The sequence below is a fragment of the Piliocolobus tephrosceles genome, chromosome Y (genome assembly GCF_002776525.5).
Source record: "Piliocolobus tephrosceles isolate RC106 chromosome Y, ASM277652v3, whole genome shotgun sequence".
NCBI classification, from domain to species: Eukaryota; Metazoa; Chordata; class Mammalia; order Primates; family Cercopithecidae; genus Piliocolobus; species Piliocolobus tephrosceles.
In genome coordinates, this window is record NC_045456.1 from 5,822,278 (window position 1) to 5,844,659 (window position 22,382).

Sequence of the window (22,382 nt, forward strand, 5' to 3'; positions counted from 1 at the left end):
GTGAGACTCCAACAACAACAACAAAAAGAAAAAACAAGAAAGAAAGAAAGAAAGAAAGAAAGATATACCCTAAAATGTTTCTCTGGCTAACACATTTCTACCAATTCATCAAAGCCTAGCTCAAATCTCACTTCCTTAGAAGCTTTCTTCCTTTTCCCTGGTCACCTCCTCCATCCCACATCCAGTTTTTCTTTCTCCAATCATTTTGAAGTTTGTTTTTGTCTTTTCTTTTTAAATAGACACACTTGGAAATATAATCACACATGGATATTTGGTTCTACTGTTCTTTCACAGAATGCTGAATGGGTTGGGTCTCTAAATGTAACTGTGACACTTTAAAGATAGGTTCTCAGCTTTGCCCCAAATATAGAGCAGGATGTAGGGCAGATTCTATACCTACAGAATCTGATCTAAGCCTATATATCTATTAAATTGCAATAAATTGGATTTTTGCCCTTTACCAAGTTTCAGAATTCATACTTATTTTCAGCTTGATATGTTGGACCAAGGGCAGAGAAATGTTGTTGTCCTGCAGAGGGCTCCAGCCACAAGAATGTTGTGGAACAGGAAAGGAAGTCATTTTTTATCATTGAACTCAAAAGCTTCTTTTCTCATATGAATCAAAGGTGTATCTTATCTCCCAGATATTTCTTCTGAGTCCATCAGTGGCTGGGCCTGCCACCCTCCTATAAAAGGAGAGTAGACAAAGAGAAGCAGAATGTGATTTGGCAGCAAAGGACATTTTTTCCCGGCAGAAAATGGAGTGACTTTTAGCTTATCTGTTGTCACCTTGTTAATGTGGTCATTGTTCTTCAAAATAAAATCTCCTCTTCTTACCCACGATGTCTTTTGTGTAAAAGTAAATATATAAATACTAAAAAGGCAACTAAAAATTCAGTGGAGAGAGGTAGAAGGGCAAAAATAAAAGCCTAATCAAGAGAAGCAACAAATCAACTCTTTCTTACGGAAAAACACTCAACACACAATTATCTTAATTCTCCCAAGTGGTTATTTTGCTTGCTTTCTGAGACAGGTGTGGAAAGCACTAGAAATCCATGGCCCCTGTCATCACCCCTGGTTTTCAAAGCAGGAACTATAGGCCTGTATTAGTTGGGATGCAGAATTTGTCATCCGTTTAAGCCTAGGGCTATGTGGCTGTTGATGTGTGCCCCTGGCCTGTTCTCAAACACATCCTTATTCAAAAATTAATCATGCAGCTCTTACTTGCCTGTGAATGTTTCCAGGGATAAAAACTTAGATGGAAGAGGGAGCTTAGTTGTTAATGGCTAAATGTCATCCATGGCAAGCATAACACAAAGACAAGGTGGTGAGAGAAGAGTGATTTACTCTATTTTGAAGAACAAATGAAAACTTCCTCCTCACTTAATTGCAAAGGTGGGATCAAGAAGGGAGCAAAGACAACATTCCTGGGAGGCCTCAGTGCCTTGAAGCTGAGGAAGCATTTGCATCTTTCCTCTTATTGGAGCTTGACATTTGACCTCTGGACGCTGAAGAACCAGTTCTGTGTTTCAGTTGTGAATGGATATGGCTGAGATTAATTCCCTTCTGGATGTCCTTTCTGCCATTTCAGGAGCCAGGGGGTGCAGCTACATTCAAGATCAATGAGTTATAGCCACATGCAAGGCCATGAAAAGCAATATCCTTCAGGAGAGTGGAGTTTCCATTATTCTTGCTGAGCCAAAAGGAGTAGGAGAGAGAGAGCCATGCTACCCAACAAAGTGTTCAGAAGTACAGGGTGGGTTTCAGAGAAAATTAGAAGATTCTGCTTTGAACACAGATAAGTAACTTCCACTTCAGTCTACCTCTATATACAGTGGAGTTCTGCAGGATGGAGAGAGTGTGGATAGCAGATTACAGTTGCTTATAGCTTCCTGCAGCCTTATCCCTTCCTAAATCTTACTATCTCCTCCATCACCTCCTATGCCCTGCAGACTCAGAGAAGGCAAGAATCAACCAAAGGCAAATAGGCATTTTTTAAAACTCACCGAAAACTTGATACGTCTTAACCTACTTATCCTGACAAAAGTCAGTTCAAAAGTCCTCTCCTCCATCAGCTTCACTTGGCTTCCCATGCCACCCCACAAGAAAGAGTTGGTTCCTCCTTCCTGTGAATGGGCCTCAAGGCACTGTGTTTAACCTTTCTGGTGTTCATGGGTCAGTATTCTCCTGATGCTATGGTTTGAATGTTTGTCCCCTCAGAAACTCATGTTGAAACATAATCTCCAATTTAACAGTATTAAGACGTGGGGTCTTTAAGAAGTGATTGGGTTATGATGGCTCTTTCCATAACCAACGGATAAATAGATTAATGGGTTAATGGATTAAATGGATTAATAGATTAATGGGTTAATGGATTAAATGGGTTATCACATGAATGGGTTAGTTATCACAAGAGTAGATATATTATAAAAGCCAGCTTGGCTCTCAATGCAACCCCCCTATTACCCTACGACGCCTTCCACAATGTTATGACACAGCATGAAGCCCTCAACAGAAGCCAACCAGATGCAACCACTTGATCTTGGACTTCTCAGCCTCTAGAACTGTAAGTAATACATTTCTTTTCTTTGTAAATTACCCAGTCTGTGGTATTCTGTTATAGCAACAGAAAATGGACTAAGGTACCTGACTTGGAAGTCCTCAAGAACAGAACTGTGACTTAGTCATGTTTGAAACTCAGAGACAAGCCTAATGCCCAGCACAGAAATGCTGCTCCATAAAGTTTTGCTCCCCAAATGCTCACTTCCCTCAAGGCTCTGGCTATAATGTGCAGTCAAAATCCTACAGAGGGGAAAGCAACCCAGCTGGGTAGCCAGGAAAGAAGCCAGATCTGGGGTAAAGAAGCTCAAATAGTTCATTGAGGAACACCCCACAAGAGAAAATGAGATCAAGACAGTTTAGGGGAATTTCTGAATGGTGAGTTTTTGTGCTGAGTTTTTTCCTGGATTGCCTTGGCATGCTCAATTCAGTGTAACATTTGGCTGCATGCCCTCCCCTAGGCACACTGTTGGTATTTCATGTCCCATCTGCCAGTGTCTCTGGAGGACATTAGGATAAGCAGTTTGATCCAGAAAGGATACCCACTGTCCTGGCCCTCTGCCCAAGACACACAAATGGAGGGCACTTCCCAGCCACAAATCTTTTGCCTGTGCCAGTGATGCATTACTTTTGCTATTATTATCCATAGCAACCATGGATTGAGCATCTACTAAGTGCACCATGCTAAGTCCTTTGCCTGAATTCTTTCATTTCATCATTATTTAAAGAATACAACAGGCAGATATTATTATCTCCATTTTAGAAATAAGGAAGTTGTGATCCTATAACTTAGTCACACAACTGATAAAGGGCAGAGTAAAGATTCACATCCAGATCTGGCAGACACCAAAACCCATTTTCCTCACACCATGCTGTCTTGCCCAAAACTAACTATTCAGAGGATGAAACCAACAACAATAAGCCCACATAGAAAAACCAACGGAAATTACCAAAGCTATACTGTGAGGTAAATTTATAGTTTTCAATTCCCACATTTTTTAATGAAACATTCAATTTAAGAAATATTTTTAATAATTAAAAATCTCAAGTAAAGAGCATAAAATCAGATACATTAATTTTAAAATACAGAACATCAGTAAAATTGACAAAATGGTCTTTGCCATGAGACAGTGGCAGCCTATGCCTTGCTCCCTCTGAATGCAGGGTTCCCAGGAATGAACTAAGGGACCTAAGATGACGTTGATACTGACATGAAAGCTTTGCTTCTGGGAAAGACAAATGCCCAGAGATCTGGGAACACATAATGACAATAGCTGTTGTACTCTCTGACCACTGACTATGGGTTGGCATAAGGGTCTGTGTCTCTGAGAATTTGCCTGATCAGCTTAAGTGATTCTCACACCTGCCCAAGCCTCCAGGACACCCTTCTAAGCTAGATGCAACAGAAGCCTGAAATTTGAGTCACACGCCCACTTTTCCTGAAGACCATCCTATCCCTGGTAAGCCTAGCCCAAATATAGTCTATTAGCTACAACATCCAGGACGTGGCTGTGCCTTCCTCCCGACTGGGGAAATTTGGCAAGGGTTGAGAAGGAAAGAAACCAGAGAGTTTGTTTTTCCCTGCATTATTCCTATGCTTATAAGGCAGTCATGAGAAACAATTGTTTCACGGCTTTAAATATAGTAAATAGAACTCCCTTTGAGATTCCAGTTTGAAAGCTGGTGAAGATCAGAGCAACTCCATTGTTTATGTAATAAACACACACCCAAACCTCTAATATTTTTATAATGAAACCTGGTGGTAATAAAATTTGTGTTAAGGTAAAAGCGGTCATTTTCCCCTCAGCTTTTATTGTGCTGAATGCAATATCTGCCAAGTCCTACTTGAAGGCATCTTTGATTAAGGGCCTAGTCTTCCCACTTGTGAGCCATCCAGAGTTGGCAGGAGTACCATGACCTTGCTGAGACTAATGCCCAAAGATAGCCAAACTCATGACATGCCAGCAGCTTCAAAAAAGTTGAGCCCTCTGCCAAGTAGCCCTGTCACCACCACCAGCCCCACCCAGTCCCTTCCTGGTCTGTCAGCCACGCGTAGGCCTTGGATCTTCAACTCTTGAGGGAAAACTGGGTCAAGCTATTCTAAAGGCCTTCTCATCTTTTGTATTGAGCCTAAACTGAAACTTCTGGCAGGGCCTTATTTCTTTGGTACTCTCTCCCATTACTTAGTTCTTCAGGCCTAATAAATAAAGACTATCTGGTTGTTGGACGTTCTCTCCTGAATCCACTGATCTGTATGAAAATGTATGAACTTAGGCCCTTAATTGTCTTCCTTGGTTCCCTGAGGGGAATTGGGGGTTTGAGTGGGAGTGCAGTTCTTACTTCTTACCTAAATCAGTGATTCTCAACCCTGGCTGCACATTGGAATCCACCTGGGGAGCTTTAAAAACATGCACGTTATCTGGACCCACTCCCAGATATTCTGATTTAATTGGTCTGGGGTGTTTAATTGTTATAATTGGCCTGCCCCTCAAATAATGGTTATTTATCATAAATATATATGATATTAAGGACTTGTATTTGAACAACTTCTCTGCCACAAAATTCAGAAACCACAATGTCCTGAACAAACTGATAGAGGCTCCATGACACCCGTTGGAAGCTGCCTGGTTCACAGGCGTGCTTCCTTCTTCTCCTGAGGGATCTTAAGTAACAAACTTGCACACAATAGTGCCTCCCCATCATCATGGCCTGGAAAGGCAGCTCAGAGAGAGTGTTCTCAGACAGCAGGTAGAACAAACCCTTCATTAAGAAAGGCTGCGTACACAGTGTTGGTAGCAGTTGGGCTAATAGGAGACCCTTAAAGCTTGGCCCTGTGTCAGCCTCTGCAGAGGCAGTGGAGGCAAAAGTGCAGTGAAGGGGTTTAGCTGAGGCAAGGAGAGTGGCCAGCATCAACTGTCACACTAGCCACCTCCTGCAGAACAACCTAAGAGCACATAGCAAGAAATGAGAGTAAGGCACTGTCCTTGACATTAAGGAGCCTGAGTTACAACTGAAGGACTAATAACCCCAGTGCTGGAAGAATACTGTAAAAAGTTCAATGCTTTTCAAAGAGGGTTCAGTTGCATGGCCAACCTTATATGATAAAGAAGTATAGTGAAGGAGGGCTTAGAGGACTAAAGAAAGCAAGACAGGCCCCACAGTGGTTTAACAGATTTGTGTAAGGCCATTGAAGATGTAACAGAAACTAGAGGTGGGGGGATTTGGTCTGGGGACTCTCAGTTCAGGGCTGTTTTGGGGACACTGAGAGATAAATAAATCTTTCTCTGTAATCTCAGGATGAGGGTAAGATACTGAGGAATTCCAAGAAGACTGGAGGGGGCAGTGCTGGAAGAGAAGAAAGCAGCATAGGGCCTGGTGTGAGCCCATGCAGGATGGGGCCCCTTCCCAGCAGTCCTGAGCTAGAGCCCTGGAATCCTGCCCTGGAATCTCCACTTGTGCTACCCTCTGGCCCTTCTTTAAGATGTTCAAATGTCAGAGCAGAAGAGAAGGAAGAAAGGGTTGTCCTCTCTGTCTTGGGTAGTTTGATGCCTCAAAAGGAGAGCAAAGGTGAAAACGTTGGCGAGCCAGTATGAGCAATGCAAGGTCCTCAAAGCTTAGGAGCCACTGACCCTAAATGTCAAAGTCAGCCTTGAGTGAGGGTCAAGTGCAGATTCCCCTCCTCACAGCTGTTCCTGTGAAAGGGCTCAGTTACATTGGGAAGCATACTTCTCCTCTCCCCTAGAACAGGAGGTGGCTACAGCACAAGCCCCTCTTCGTTAGACCTAGCCTCCCCCTCCCCTTTGTCTTGCCAGGAAATGCTGCAAACCCCAAATACCTGCATTCTTGGGCATGCAGCAGGCCAGAGCCATGCTTGGATTCCCGCTCTGCTCCTTAAGGAAGGGCCTTTTCTTTTATGCAAAGACGTCTCTGAATGCCAGAGAGCTGAAAGCTGATCTGCTTAAGTCAGCAAGCAGGGCAGGGGGGGATGGAGGGCGAGAGAGGGCAACCTTCTGCAAGGAGGATGGCAGATTTTCACAGAACCTCTGTGCTGCCTCTAGGGCTCCCCCCTGGAGGGGGAGATGGTCTCACCCAAGTGCTACACTGGCTGCTAATCCCTCCAGGGTTCACTTGGAATGGCAAATCAGGACTCCAGGGCAGCCTGGACACACCCTGTCTCCAGAGGAGGGGCTTAGCACTTTCCTTTTTCATCCCTGGAGCAGTTTAGGTCCCAGTGGGACTTCTTTACAGCCTTGCTACTCCAAGTGCAGTTGGCCAGGGGGTTAGGAGCATAGGCATCAACATAGGAGCTTGTTAGAACGCAGAGTCTCGGGCCACACCAGTTTAAGAAGCTCTGCCAAGTGCCATGTGGCTATGGAAACTATTAGCACACTGCCAGAGACAGGAAGCTGGACAAATACCCAAATCCAGGGAGCCACAGCAGCCCAGCCCCTACACCAACTGCCTGATCAGGAGAAGGAATACATTCCATCCCATCACTCCATCGCTGCCCCAGGTTGCCACCCATTCTTCTCACCAGGTTGGGGCTGGCTTACTTGGCTGTGAAATTTTAGGTTGGTGTGAGGGCGCGCTATTCAACAGGTCTACAAATATTTGCACACACACCGAAAGGACAAGAATGGTGGGGGTGGAGGCAATACAACTGGAGTTTGCTCTTTGCAGGTTACGAATCAATTTCTGATCCCTTCCCACCCACCCCCTACCAACACACACCACCTGTATCAACATGTTAGACTCTCGTGATGCTGATAACAGCAGTAATAGCGCATAGCAAGAATACTCAAACCACTTCGCAAACAGCAACCATCCTGGACCCTGTTCAGATCTTCCTCTTGGCAAGAAAGGGAGAGTTTAGGGACTTCCACGTCTTTGTCCTAAGAGCCTTATGTTTTCATGGCACATTATTTGCCTCCCACCTGAGCCCAGCAAGTGAATCTGTGTGCAGAAGCTGAAAGGGAAGAGAGAAGGAAAGAAGATAAACTAATGAAGAGTGGGAGACGAGCTTTTGCTTTGCAGTCCAGAGAGAACAATAAAAGAACTACTAGTGAGGCAGATGGACTTGCTTTTTTCTCATTTGCCAGATTTCTGCTGATGGCTGTGACTCCCTGTATTGGATACTTCTGATCCTCAATCATGTGCAGTAAGAACCAGAACGGGTGACTTCATTTCCGAAGAGGAACTGAATGGCGCTGAGGCTCTGGGATGCATTAAGACAGCCCAAATCAACAGAAAGTCTGGCTGGAACCTCAGAGAAATGACCCAGACAGAATCTTCAGCCTCCCAAGCATCTGTCAGTGGCATCAGTGGCTGGCATGGCCGTTGCCTAAAATCCTGCTAATTGCGCTGACCCCTCCCTTTAGCAGAGAGTCAGGCCCCTGATTGAGGGAAGAAAGCAAAGGGCTGGAGAGAAGGAGGGAAGGTCAGCCAGAGATGAAGACAGAAGAGAGAGAAAGCAAAGAGGGTGGCCCTGGGCTTTACAGGGATTTGTGTGGGTTCTTAAAAGCAATCATGGTGGCCTTTTGAGCAGAAAACCAAGCTAAGCTAGTATTTAAAAATCTTCTTCAGGGCCCCAATCTTGCCTCAAACAACAATCACTCATGAAAAGACTCTCACGAATGAAAGGAAATGCTGCCATTGTTTTATTTTTTCTGGGAAGTCATAATAGGTTTTAAAAGGTTAATCTCCCTCTCAGCCCTGTTTTTTCCCTTCCAGTGACCCCAAGCTGAAAAGGAAAAATATTTGCACTTGGTGTTTGAAAACCACCACAGTGAATTAGCTTTTGTTGTTCATGGCAAAGCCACTATTTAGCTGCCCAGAATCAAACCAGATGTCAGGGAAGAAAGAAGGCCCTGCATCCTGTGAACTTGCCTTTCACCTTTGCAGAAGGGCTGAGGGGAAAGCCGGGCTGAGATGGCAAAATAAAGGGAGTTTGGTGCTCAACAAACCTGATGTGCACTTTTGATGCAAGCACTGAGTAGCTCTTGCTGGGGTGCTGTCTGCAGGACTAGAGTGTACAGCTCTAGGACCCTGGATGCACAACGTCTCCTGATTTCCAGAAGTTTTCTTCTGTGAACACTAGGCCAGTAGCCCTATTCCCATAGGTAGCAAAGATCAGAGATGGAGAAGAGAATTAGGAGACAGAAATAAAACACAGAAAGAGATCAGCAGGACTTGCTGGAACATGAAATTTATCAGTGAAGATGAAAAAAAGAAACTGAAAGGAAAAGGATATATTTTCTTTCTGAGGCCTTCCGGAAGAGTATGAGGAGTAGATTATTACTCATTCTTGTTTTTCTTTAGGACACCACCCACCAACACTCACAGTTTAAATTGGGCAAACCCCCGCCGGCCACCACCCCCGCCAAAAAAAAAAAAACTCTTCCTATGGGTCTCAGGCTATTTATCCCCGTTTCCTAAATCTACAGCATAAGTAAACAGGAAGTTCTCTCTACATCAAAACTCTTTTTATCCACTCAGCAAACATTTAATAAGCTCTGACTTTGATCAAGTATTTCAGTGATACCAGAATGCTTTGGATACTATTCCTGCCCAGGAGTTTACAGCCTAATAAGGAATAGCTTTTCTCATTAGGGGAATATAATAATACAGTACAATAGTACAACAATAATAGCAACAGTAATAGTAAAAGGCATCATTTTTCAAAATCTAATGATATGTCAGTAATTGCACTTTATATACAGTAACATCTTTAATCTTCACAATAACTCTGCACAGTACTTTTTATTATTTCCATTTTATAGATATAGAACTGAGGCTCAGAGAACTTGACTAAGGCCACACAGCTATTAAGCTAGCCAGGGTTTGTTTGTTTATCACTGATGAAGCCCAAGTGCCTAGAACAGTACCTGGCACATAATAGGTACTCAATAAATATTTACTAGAAAGCAGCTGTGGGTGCAGGGGAGGGCTTTCTGGGGCGTTGGAGCTGAACTTTGAAGAATGGCTAGGACCTATGCAAAGGTGGTAAAAGGCACACCAAGAAAGAAGGAAATGAACAAATGTTTCTCTAAAAAAAAAAAAAAAAACTGTTTTACAAAATAGGAAAAAAAGATGGACAGGACGAAATAGCAGTCAGAAGAGGGATGATCACAGAGACTTGGGTCCTACTGTGACTGCCACCTATAAAGTGTGTGAACTTCACCAAGTCATTTAGTCTCTTGGTGCCTTATTTTCTTTATCTGCAAAATGGGGATAAGAATATTACCTACTTTGGCATAAGTTGTCAATTTCTTAGTAAACCTTCCACATTCTCCTTCTCTTTCAAATTTATAAAATCTCATTTAAAAAACTGCACCCATTGCCACACAACCAAAATTCTACATATCCAGGTCTCCCTTTTAGTTAGGGATTGCTACCTGGTCAATGTGGTCAAAGCAACTGTGGTACGGGATTTCTAGAAAGACTCCCCAGAAGACAAAGGGCATGTTCCTTCTTTCATCCTGATGCTTAGGCCAATGATGTGATGACTGGCACTCCAGCAGCTATCTTAGACTGTGAAGATGAGGGCCACAATCTAGGGATAGTGGAACTAGGAGCCGGAAGAAGTCTCAGTACCTCATTATTGCTGAGTCTGCATACAAGCCCTTAACTTCTTTTACACAAGAGAGAAATAAAGTTTCATCTTTTTAAAGCCTTTGTTGATCCCCAATAGATACATTTACCTCAAGGAGTTGCTGGGGGAATTAAATAAGATACTACAGATCAAGTAATTAGTGCTTGGTCTTATACATACTACGCACTGAAACGAATCTTAGCAATCATGTTTTGTTGCTGTTCTTACCACTATTATCATCAATATCATTACAAAATCTAGAATAGTCCCCTATTCTGCATTAGTCTGAGCCACCTTCATTCAGTTATTTAATTGTCCATTTGCTTAAAAATCCCTAGAACTGTGTCTTTCATGAGAACCTAGTCATAAATCTTCCTAATATAGAGTCTCTGATAACAAAACAAAATGTTTCTCTCTGAATTTCATCACTAAATCATCCACACAACCAACAATAATGAAGATTTAGGTCTGTTAGTGAAAGGAGGATTAATAGGATTAATAGGATTTCTGAGCATGGAGGATGGAAAGCATTAATTATATTTTAAACTTGGTCAAATATCCCTTTTTGGAAAACTCCATGGTAACCTGATGCCTCAAAAGTCTCTCCCTTTTCCCAACCAAATAAACCTTTACATTTCAGGACACATATGAAAAAAATGTAAAGATGCAATTTGCTGAGAAATTTCTGAGAGTCAGCATTATATGCTGGACTCCAAGAGATTTGCCAAGGACTGTGGATATTTTGACTTACATCTCTGCTTCTTAGTGTCATTGACAGATTGTGTGATTTGTTCCTGAACTTGATCAATGAATGCTTCTTAGAAGATCTAAGAAAAGAAATAAAGACAATGGGCTAGAATGAGTGGTTCTCATTGGTCAAAGGACTAGCTGCATTAAAATTACCAAACACTGAACTCAGGAAAACTATAGAATCTCAGGCCTCACTCCAGACCCACTGAATCAGAATTGCTGGAGGTGGGGCCTGGGAATCTGTATTTTTAAAGCTGCCCAGGTGAGTCTGAGGTACAGTCAGGTTTGAGACTATTCATAAGTGCCCCTCCTCCCAACTCTGCCTAAGATTGGGTTATCTAGAAGCAAAGTCTAAGTTAAGACTGACACTACTGTTCAAGTAATGTATGGAGTGCTCTTAGTAGAAGGGGCATGAAGGAAGCTGGCTATGGTAAGGGAAGGGACTGAGCAGGAGTATAGTCTCAGCTGGATATTTGCTCCAGCCTGATCCCAAGGAGATCTCTGGGGCACAAAATGCACCACAGAGCTGGTCTCACCTGGAGGTCTCTGGGGAAGAGGGCAGCTATAGCATTTAGCAGCCATCACTCACAGCAGCTGGAGGACCGATGCACTAGCTTGTAAAGGAGATGTAGGCAGGGCATTAACAGCATCCACTACCAGCTCCGACCTGCTAGGAGTTGTGGTCAGCTTTGCACTCCACTAGGGCTCTAATGTCCCTTTGCTGGCTTGACCCAAGGTCCCCTTTTACAGAAGAGTCTTGGATATGAGTTTAACTTGCAGGAAATGTTTCAGATGAGACTGGGTGCATTCAGGGTGGTATGGCCTTAGACTGCAGGAAGGGTTTCAGAATTCGATACTATCCTTTCAGTGGCCAGGGCCACCAAGCTGGCACACTAGATTACCAATGCATCCACCGGGGTTATCATTTGCATGCTAAGTTGCACTAGGAGTTGGCCCAAAGTCAATTTCCCAGAGCCCTTCTCATGAGTTCCAGCGATATCCACTCACATGCTCCATAACCGGTGACTCAGGGAATCTGGCCACCTGGCGATTTTTACCCTCTCTCTTCTCCCTTGACAAATCAAGATGCAGGCAACGGAACTTCCTTTGCCTTATTCTTGATGAGTCCCAAATAGGTCAGATCACTTTGGAGGGTGGCCAGAAGCTAATTTTGTATTCGTCACTGACCTGTTTCGTTCCTCTGGCATTTCAGGAAAAAGTTGGGTGAATGCCTTTTCTTCTTGTTTGCCTGAGTCCCCACTCCCTGGAGCTAAATTTGTAGCCCAGGCCAATGTGGTTTATTCAGAGCTACTGCTACTTGTCAGTGGATTGCTGCCCAAGCTTGCTTGCAGCCCATCTGCTGGATTCCTGTACATATGTGAACATGTGTGGAAAATTAAAGGCCTGGCTGTGGCCTGGAGCTGCCTTGCCCCTCAGCTGCTCCAGCCTCCATCCACCAGGCCTGATGCCAGTGTCTGTTGCAGCCATCCTCACCACATGGTCAAGAAATGGGGAACCTCAAGGATAAAGCACTCAGGACCCAGTTCCTGAGTCCATCAGTTGCTTTTCATCAGGAGATCAACCAAGAAGAGTTTACATAGTACTCCATACCACTGTGGAGCCCCACACTACTCAGTCTCTGCTCTCATCAAGGAAGTGTTGCCATTTTGGTTTCTATATCAGGGCAGAAAGCCAGGACAAGAAGCAGAGAAGGGAGCAAGAAGTGAGGAGTGCTGCAAAAAAGAGAACAGTATGCTTTGCTTTTGTGATTCATTTTAACTCAGGAGGAAGCACAACACTTCCAACCAAAGTCTGGAGCTAGAAACAGGAAATATCCAGGCCTGACTCAACTGTCTCTTAAATTAAAGCTGTTCTTTAATTGCAAGATGTCAATCTCCCTCTCCCCCTCACCCCAGATTTCATTGTTTGTTTTGTTTTCAGGCATTTAGTTGTTGTTTTCCCTTTTCCTTCATACACTGAGAAATATCTGCAGATGAGCCTGCAGGGCAATCTGGCCCTACTGTAATAACAGAAGTCACAACTCTTAACTCTCTCCTCACTGTTTCCACTAAATCTAAAGCCAACATGCAATGGAAGTTTCTTCATGGTAATAATATAATAATGATAAACTTAATGGTTTATTCATTCAGTAAATATTTATTGAACACCTACTATGTGTCAGGCATGGTTTTAAGTTATTTGTATGTGCTACTTCGGTTAATTCTCACAGCAACTCTACAAGGCAGACAATAGTATTACCTCCATTTTACAGATCAGGAAACTGAGGTGTAGAGAGGTTAAACAACTTGCCCAAGGCATTGGAAGTGGTAAATGGCAGAGCCTGGGCTCCTGACCACTATGCTGGGTTACCCCAAGGATAAACGGTAGAGAACCCATTATCCTGCCTCAGAAAGCACAGATTTACCATCTCCCATCCAATTTACCATCTCACATTCCAATCCTAGTACAACAGACAATAAGCAAGAGCAGGATTGAAATCCCAGCTACCCACAGGAAACATCTGTCACTTGCTTTGCCGAGTTTCAGGAGGAACATTCACGTGTAGACAGCGCTGTGTGTGTATGAGTGTGAGTCCATGGGTGTAAGCACGCAGATGCATGCATGAGTGGCTACATATACTCCCTTATGCGATGCTCTCCCTTGAGCCTGGATAATGAGTTCCCATATCAAATGAAGTTGAAAACAACACTCTAACCTTCCCTCTTTGCACAGATCCCCACTGCTGCTTCCACAAACTGGGATTAGAAAAGAAAAAAGCACTAACACGCCCTTCTGACAAGGCTGGGGACCCTCATCCTGGGCTTGAGCTGCCTCTCGGTATTGAAACCTTCCACTTGGCAGAGCTCCAGTTTTAGCAAGAACAATTATCAAGTACCTGATCACCACAGGGAGTCCAAAGACAAATACATACAAATAAAGACATTTTGGGAGAAGGAGTGAGAGAGTCTGTGGAGCTGCCATGTGGGCCCCCAAGTTCCCAGTTTCGAACCTTTTGCCCTCCAGGCTGGCACTTCCTCTTCCTTTCTCCAACCCTCTGGCCTTACAGAAAGAAAATTTTCATTCCACCACATATTACTTTGACCCTTCCTTCACAACAAAGTGAAAAACACCTGATAGTGGCTTAAGCCTGTCCTAGGGTTCTTTGCATTTTAATGGAAATTAAACCTATTGCTGAGAGGACCAACCTGGAATGGTAAAACCAGAGGCATCAGCCAGCAGGTAGAAGAGGATTTGGGCATGGGAGAGGAGGAGAAACCATGGGGTTTTCTATAGTTCTAGAACTAGCTAACTCTTCACCTAAGATTGCATGAGGATCCTAGTAAAAACAAAACTGTATTAACTGTATTTTACACAGAAAGGAGAAAGAACATTAAAATGGTCCTAGGAGCAAGACCATTCAGGAAAAGAGAGACAGCATTAGATAATCACTGAGGTCCCTAATAGTTCTAGCACTCAGATTGAACTTTTGTTCATCTTTTGATGACTCTGGTACCTTTAGTGTGAGTGCTAAAGAAAAGCTTGGCTTCCCCAATCCAAATGTATTCAAGATGGTGCACAGTTGCTATATTAGTTATGTAACTCCTGATTCTGACTTGATTGTATTAATTGAAAGGCATTTTGTGCCTAGCCAGTAGTATTGTGTGGTCATTGGTCTCCGACACTCTGCACTGTGGCCTTAGAAACAGAAAAGTTAGGGTATCTGATTCAACACGGAGCCCAGGAAAACTTCAGTCTTGGCATGACATTTAGCATGAAATCATTTCAACCAGAATGGTGCTAGCCCTCACTGAGTTCCTGATGGGTGCCAATTAAGTTTATTTAGCTTGGCTACCTCAGATAAGGAAATTCCAGAAGCTTTCCAGTTCATTTTAGATTCATTTTAAATGACATCTTGCACCCAGATGCAGAATTCTTGTTGAGTCCAACATTAGGAGAATGGATATGATGGAATTATAAGATTGGCTAAAAGCTTAAGCAATCAACTTGGGGAAGGGGGAATATTAGAGGGAGATAAAACTCATTTTTCTCATTTGCCCATTCAATGACAAACAATTGACCAGCTACAAAACTCGCAGCAATGGGATCAAATGTTTAGACTTGGAATTCATCTTTTTCATTTGGAGAGTAATAAGTAAGAGATCCCCATTGTGTCAAATGGAGCAACTTTTCATTTTCCTATATTCAAAATGGCTTGGAAGTGATGCAGTTCACAAACAGAACAAAATCTTTAAATAACTCTGTACAGACTTTCTTCGGCTCTCTCCTTTCAAACTTGTTAAATTATTTTTGCTGCCTTTGAGTTATAAGATGCTAACCTCAGAGCTGCATTTTTGGCTTAGAATTTCATTCCATTCTGTCCCTTTACCTTTTGGATAGCATACCATTGAATGAAGGCAAGGAGACAAAAGGCAAGAATACCTGCTCTAACTTTCTGACACTGATATGGAGTTCATCACTAAGAACTTAGCAAACTTCCCGGTGCTTAGTTCAAATAAGCATAGCAGCCTGCTCTAAGTCCACAGCGTCATCCCATTGAAGTTTCTGACATGTTCAACCAGAAAGAAGTCCATTCTAGGGCTGGCTGGGGGCTGCAGCATATTTCACAGCTGTTTCAGAAACAAGGTGAGATTATTCTAGTTATGTGAAAACATCAAATGAGAAAGTCCTGGAAGCCAAACTGAAAGGGAACCTGCCATTGCAAACTATGGCTGCACAGTGATTCTCCCACCCCTACCTGTCTCTTTGTCCAATATCTCAACTTGCCTATGAAGAAATCCATCATGGTACCAGTTTTCTAGGCAAATAATGAGGATGAGTAAGTTTTTCCTAATCAAATTTCTAAGCACTGAAGAACAAAGGGACAGAATAGGTAAGAAAAGCAGAAGATTAAAAGTTTAGATCTGCTGTCTCCAATATGGCAGCCCCTAGCCATATGTGGTTATATAGCACTTGAAATGTGGCAAGTGTGAATAAGGTACTAAATTTTTAATTTCATTTGATTTTAATTAATTTGAATATGGATACGGCATTCAGTTATTGGAAAACTTTTAAGTACATTTGGAAGAATCTGGATTTGTGAATCTACTTTTTTAAATTTTATAGAATTATATGAAATCTAAATACAGATCAAGTATTTCTGATGAAAATTTACCATCTGAATTCAGATGTGCAACAAATGTAAATACACACTGGAATTTGAAGACAGTATAAAAAAGAATGTAAGCTATCTCATTAATACTTTATATTAATTTTATATGATTTGATTTTTATGATTACACTTTATGTTGATTTTATATGCCAAAATGATAATATTTTGAAAACAGTGGGCTAAATAAAATTCATTATTAAAATTAATTTCGCCAATTTCTCTTGCATTTTTTAAATGTCTACTAAAATTTTTAAAATTACATAAATGACTCACATCACGTTTCTAATGCACATTGCTGGCTTAAAATGAACAAAAGCAATACATTTCAAACTGAAGGATTATAAAGTGTTGAGAAGAAAATATGGGTTTTTAATCAGCTAAGAAGCAAATTAATTCATGGTGATTTGCAGTAAGTAGCAACTCCCCATTGTGTGGGCTAAGTTAGAGGTTTCAGTTCATTGGACGTTTCTATTCTAAAGCTGGCTGACACTTGGCCATTGTGTTCTAGGGCAGTGGTTCTCAAGTTTTGTTCAGGGAACCTCTGGGGGTCCCTTTCAGGGAGTCTGCAAAGTCAAAACTATTTTTATAATGATATTAATACACTACTTGCCATTTTCACTCATTCTTTCATAAGTGACATGTGATACCATACCAGATGGAACGTAGGGGCAGATATGAGAATCCAGCAGTCTTCTATTAAGCCACATTGCTTGCTAGTCAAGAGATTTGCAAAAAAGTACAAGAATGCCATTCTTCTCATTGACATTTTTTGTTTTGAAAAATATAGAATTTTTCCTCAAAATATTTTATTTATAAACATGTAATATATATAATGTAGTATATGTAATTATTGTTTATTGATTTTGAAATAAATTACTTTTGTTTCTCATTTTTCATTTCTAATATGATAAATATTTATATAACTCATACAAACAAAAGCACTCTGGGGCCCTTAATAATTTTTAATAGTATAAAACCATCCTGATCTGTAAGTTTGACAATTGCTGTTCTAGAAGGGCTTTGTAGCAGATGCTGTTGTCATCTTTTCCCATCATGCCTTGGCTCACCTCTAAGTCCACTTGTTGCCACTGTGACCATTTCCCACCACAAACATCCAGTTCTCTCTGTTGTTTTGCCTGAGGTCTCTCTCTCATGCTGCAGGACTATTAATGAGGGTCCAAAACCCACGGATAACCAAGTGTTAATTGATAGTAGAATGGATAGAGAAATTCTTGTGTTTCACACCATGGAATATTATACAGCAATGAGAATGAACAAGCCACTGTGACATGCAGTATGGGTGAATCTCAGATATAATGTTGAGTAAAAGCTAGACACAGGTTGTATGATTCCATTTTTCTAAAGTTAAAAATCAGGTAAATCTAATCTATGGTGTTAGAAATCAAGACAGTGATTTCCTTTGGGGAGGAAGAACAGCTCATGGGGTATCCTGGGAAGCTAATAACGTTTTAAGTCTTGACCTAGTAGCCGGTACAGGAGTGTGTTCACTTTGTAATAATTCCTTGAATTGTATGATTTGGATGCTTTTATGTATGTATGTTAGACATCACTCAAAGGGTAAAAAAATAAATCAAATATTAATTATCGTTTTTACACCATGCTCTGCTAGGCACAGAAAAGGATAAACCAGAATTTTCAGACATGGCTTGTAGTTTTGCCCTTTCATTAGTCCTTGTGAGAAATAAATAATACTAGAAGATTTCATTTGGAGGTAGGCAGTTTGGGGGGAGCTGTCCTGCCTAAACAGTACAATGACGTATATTTAAATTGACTTTGAATGCCTTTATTTGCTTAGAACACACACAGCATCTCAGTCCCCACCACTCCTTAGTATGCTATGCCAACTCTGTCACAGGTTGAAGCTGGCTGCCTGGTTGTGTAGGCAATTGAGCTTGAGACCTACAACTCCAATGATAATTTCAGATGTGGCCCAAGCTGTTGTGCTATGCAGACCCCACAGGCTACACTGACAGTGAAGGCCCAGGGTGTGGCTACAGAGGGCAAGGAAGGGTGCTGGCATGAGGAAGAAAAGCATGGAGGATGGCGGTGTGTCAGGTTGTGTTCCTTTCTTCTACTGAGGGAGACAGTGAGGAGAGACTGAGAGGCCAGGATTCACAGAGGGCACCACTATGTAAGGGACATGAATGTGGCCTCACCAGCAGGCCCCTGGGGATATTTTTCCAGTCAAGAAATCACTTTTTGCCATCTCTATCACTTCCAATACCCTAGGTTCCTGTCAGTTGAGACTCATACCTATATCCTGTGGTTCACCCAGGTCTCTGGGGGAGACTGTGAAGGCCTCTTGGAAGACTGAGCACTTCACCCCGACCTTCAACAGGAACAAGCTACATCTCCTAGCGTAGCCTCTGTTCCACCTCCCCCCTACCCCTACCCTCACTTCCCACAGGCACATGCAAATGAAAGAAGGAGAAAGAGGCTGGGCTTCACTGTCTAACATGACTCCACCACCACAAGGAAGGCTGGGGGATTTAGTCTTCCTGGCCGTGTGTCCAGGAAGAAGAGAAGAACATGCATACTGGTAAGCAGTAGCTGCCTCTGCCTCATGTTAATTCCCTTCTCCCTGCCTGGAGAGTCAACAACATTTTGCAGGGGACATCAAAGAGGCCACTGAGGGCTGGCCACAGTGGCTTGTGCCTATAATCCCAGCACTTTGGGAGGCTGAGGCAGGAGGATCACTTGAGCCCAGGAGTTTGGGACCATCCTGGTCAACACAGGGAGACCCCTCGTTTCTATTATACAAAAAATAAAAGAAAAAAATAGCAGGGCATGGTGGTGCATGCCTATAGTCCCAGCTGTTTGGGAGACTGAGGTGGGAGGATCACTTGAGCTCTGGAGGATGAAGCTGCAGTGAGCTATGATCACACCATTGTACTCCAGCCTGGGTGACAGAGCAAGAACCCATCTAAAAAAATAATAAAATAAGAGGTCACTGAGAAACCCCTCTCTCCCTCTCTGCCTCTCTGTCCGGGCATTGGCCCGCCCATGGAGCCCTCCCATACACTTTGCCTCTACCGCTGATGTTCCTGACTGCTAGACCTCTCAGACCACACCTGATTGCAGGACACTAAATGCTTGCTCTGCTGGCCTGCAGCACCCATCGTCCTGCATCTGCCCAGGATCCTGCTCTGCGCCCTGCTGTCCAGGCCATTACCACACTCAGTGGGATTGCAACTCATTTCTGGTCATGGCTTGCTTACTGGGTGTACCCCAATAGCCTGGAGGCTATCAACTTATTCCTGCCCCAAGCAGGTACAGATGTAGCCTCAGGACCTAGGGCCTGTGCACACATCCCACCCTGAAGTGACAGGACAGCTGTCTGAGGTTCCAGAACATGATTTTGTTTAGCCATCAGGACTCCTGCCTTTGTTGGAGGAAGTGAAGTTGCTTCAAGACCACCACAGGTGGTTGGCAGACTGTCTTCATAACTGACAGACTCATTTTCTCTCTTAAGCCACTTAGAAATGCCTGCCCAAATACCAGGGCTCACAAGCCCATGTTGGCATTCAAGATGCCCTTGACTAGGGATGGATAAATGGGCATGGGAAGCTGCTTGCCAATGGCTTTTAAAGCCAAGGTACATTCTTTCCTTGGATCTCCAGGACTTTGAAATCTCTCTTGCCCTCAATAAATGAAATTTGAAAAGCAAGGGGGTTGAATGAAACCTGTGGAGTAGTGCCTCCCCACACCTACACTGGAGCCTTAGGAATCCAGACGCATTCAGTCAAATGGTCAAGGTTTGAAACTGAAACAAAGCAGGAGGTTTGTGTATGTTTTTAACTGAAGCTGAACAGCTGCAGCCCACCCAGCCTCCTCAGGGCCTTGCACACACAAACAAAAGCTATTCTCTCTCAGGTATTGATGGCTATTACACTAGCTCCGACTGCCAATTCAGAAGAGACCATTCACTTCACCCTGAGGACTGAGACAACTTAGAATTAGAAAATGTTAAAATTCAAAGTACTCTTCAGTCCAATCCCCTCATTTTACGGATGAGGAAAGGGAGGCCTGAACCACACTGCTAGAGAACAGCAGAGCTAGGGCATAAACCCAGGCTTGCACACAAGCTCCAGCGGCAGCCTACTCATCACTAATGTTCAGGGAATGAGTCACCATCTGGGGGGCTCATTTCCTAGAGCCCCAGAGAAAGAACCAAAGAAATAGCAAGACCATGTGTCGGGAAGGGGAAGATCTCTGAGGATAAAAGCTAATGGGTAGGAGCAGAAAGGAGACCAGTGAAAGCCCAGATTGCAGCAGACTAGGTTGGAGAGACAGAAATGACTCTTCACCATCTTGAGGAGATGGACAAGGAAGCAAAAATAAATGTCATATAAAATCAAGTGGTTAAACGTTCAGAATCTGACCTCATCCTGCCTTTCCTTGTGTTCTTCCTCTGTATTAGCACATGGTTGTTTACCCAGAATGCCCACCTCTTTTCTCTTGGCCTAGCCACACATTAAATGTCTCCTGTATGGCCCCTGTAGGCAATACCATGGGTACCTCAGATTGGCCATGACCAGAACCAACTCCTCAGCGTCCTCTGCACACTCACTCTTCCTCTTAGCTTCCTGTCTCAGAGGTGGGCACCCCTAACCTCTATGTCCAACACCCAAGCCAGGAACCTGGGCATTGCCCAGGACTCTGTCCTCTGCCCCAATCCCCAGGTCCAGTCTACTTCCAAGGGCCTTAAATTCTACCGCCCAAGCAGTTCCAGACCTGGCTGCTTCTTTTCACACATTCTGACCTTTCCCGTATCAGGCCTTCATCTGGAGCCTCATGAATGATCCTAAGGCTATTGCTCATGATTGAGAACCAAAATCCCATTGGCATTCATTTATTTCCTTTAATCATTCAGTCAACAACGTGTATGTGTCAGGCACTGGGCAGAATGCTGGGGACATAACAATGAGTCAAGTTTAAATGGCCTCTACCCTCTCAGACATATGGTCTACAAAGAAAGAGAGTCAAGATCAAGAGCTAGATATTACCAGCCAGTGAGGTAAGAAGTCACTGTAGGTGCATGGGCAGTGGGACGAACACAGGGTGGGAGGCATGGGAGGTAAGCAACCCAGACATGGGTGGGGTTAGGAAAGGTTTCTCAGAGAAAAAAAATGTGACGCTAAAGCCTGAAGTCTTTGGTAATTAACATGAATTTCTGTACCTTCCCCTCCATCCTGTGGAGAAGCCACTTACTGAAATGATCAGTTTTTACTACAAGAAACTGTCCACAGTTGCATCTGCCCTAGATAAAAAGCTGACTCAAACCAGAAAATCAAATAACCATGTGGCTTAATTGGACACGGTGATCAAAGAGACACATGGCTCATCGGTTATGCATTTTCACGACCTACTGTTCAGTGCAAATTACAGAGAAGTGTGTTCTGCATGCCCCTCTGAAACTTGTAGAATGTGTATGAAGACAGTACTGATTCTCTGCCACATATACAAGATTAGTAAGGGTGGGCTAACTTGTGTAACAAACAATTCCCATACTTCACTGGCTTTAGGCAACAGAGGTCAATTTCCTACTTCTGTCACACTGGAGCTGAGCACACACACAGTTCAGCTGAGATACTCTGCTCCATGCAGTCATTCAGGGAATCAGGCTCCTTCTATCTTGTGGCCCCACCTTCTCCAACAGGCCTAGTGTGCATCACTAGATTCTCTGAATCTATCTAACAGGCCAATACGGAGAGACTGTTTGGAGGACTAGAAAGGAAAAATTTAAGGCCAGGGCTGAAAGTGGACTCCATTACTTCTGCTCTCATCCCATTTGTCATAACTCAATCACAGGGCTCTATTTAACTAACTACAATGAATGCTGGGAAATGTAGTCTCTCTGTGTGTCCAGAACAAAAAGAATATAGAGTTGGGTAAATATCTAGCATTTTCTATGCCATAAGGACACCTAACAGTGTGGAAAAATACAGAATGGATCAGCTTGTGAAAACAGATCTGTAGTATTGAGTAAACCAATTAACTAACCACTAGACCACCCAACAACAATTAAACTTCAAGTTAAGTCTTAAATAACAGACTGTAATTTTCAATTGGTGAGTTAATCCTGCTTACTTTAGTCAAAGCATTTCCTCCTCCAGGTGACAATCAGAAGCAGTTATTAATTGATAGAAACAAATTATCCGCTTAATGCACCAGCTGTAACTCTGACAATGTTCAAGTATATAAAGTTAGTAGAAGAAACTAATGCCTGGTCATATTCTCAAGAACATATATGACTCTGTATCTAATCACTTACTCAAGGGATATTTATTA

General features: G+C 43.0%; 1 protein-coding gene across 4 annotated transcripts in view; it reads right to left on the reverse strand.

Annotated features, from left to right (window-relative positions):
- The window catches only part of NHS (NHS actin remodeling regulator), a 367,235-nt gene that overhangs the window by 95,282 nt on the left and 249,571 nt on the right, over positions 1–22,382 (reverse strand). Inside the window, exon 1 of one of the 4 annotated variants that reach the window (XM_023198972.1) lies at positions 6,395–6,704. The exons of 2 other annotated variants lie outside the window; for them this stretch is intronic. In XM_023198972.1, the coding sequence (XP_023054740.1) occupies positions 6,395–6,428 (34 nt within the window). In that variant the 5' untranslated portion in view covers positions 6,429–6,704. Of the gene's footprint in view, positions 1–6,394; positions 6,705–22,382 lie in introns of those variants that run through there. One more of the 4 variants, XM_023198973.2, reaches the window with a different exon arrangement.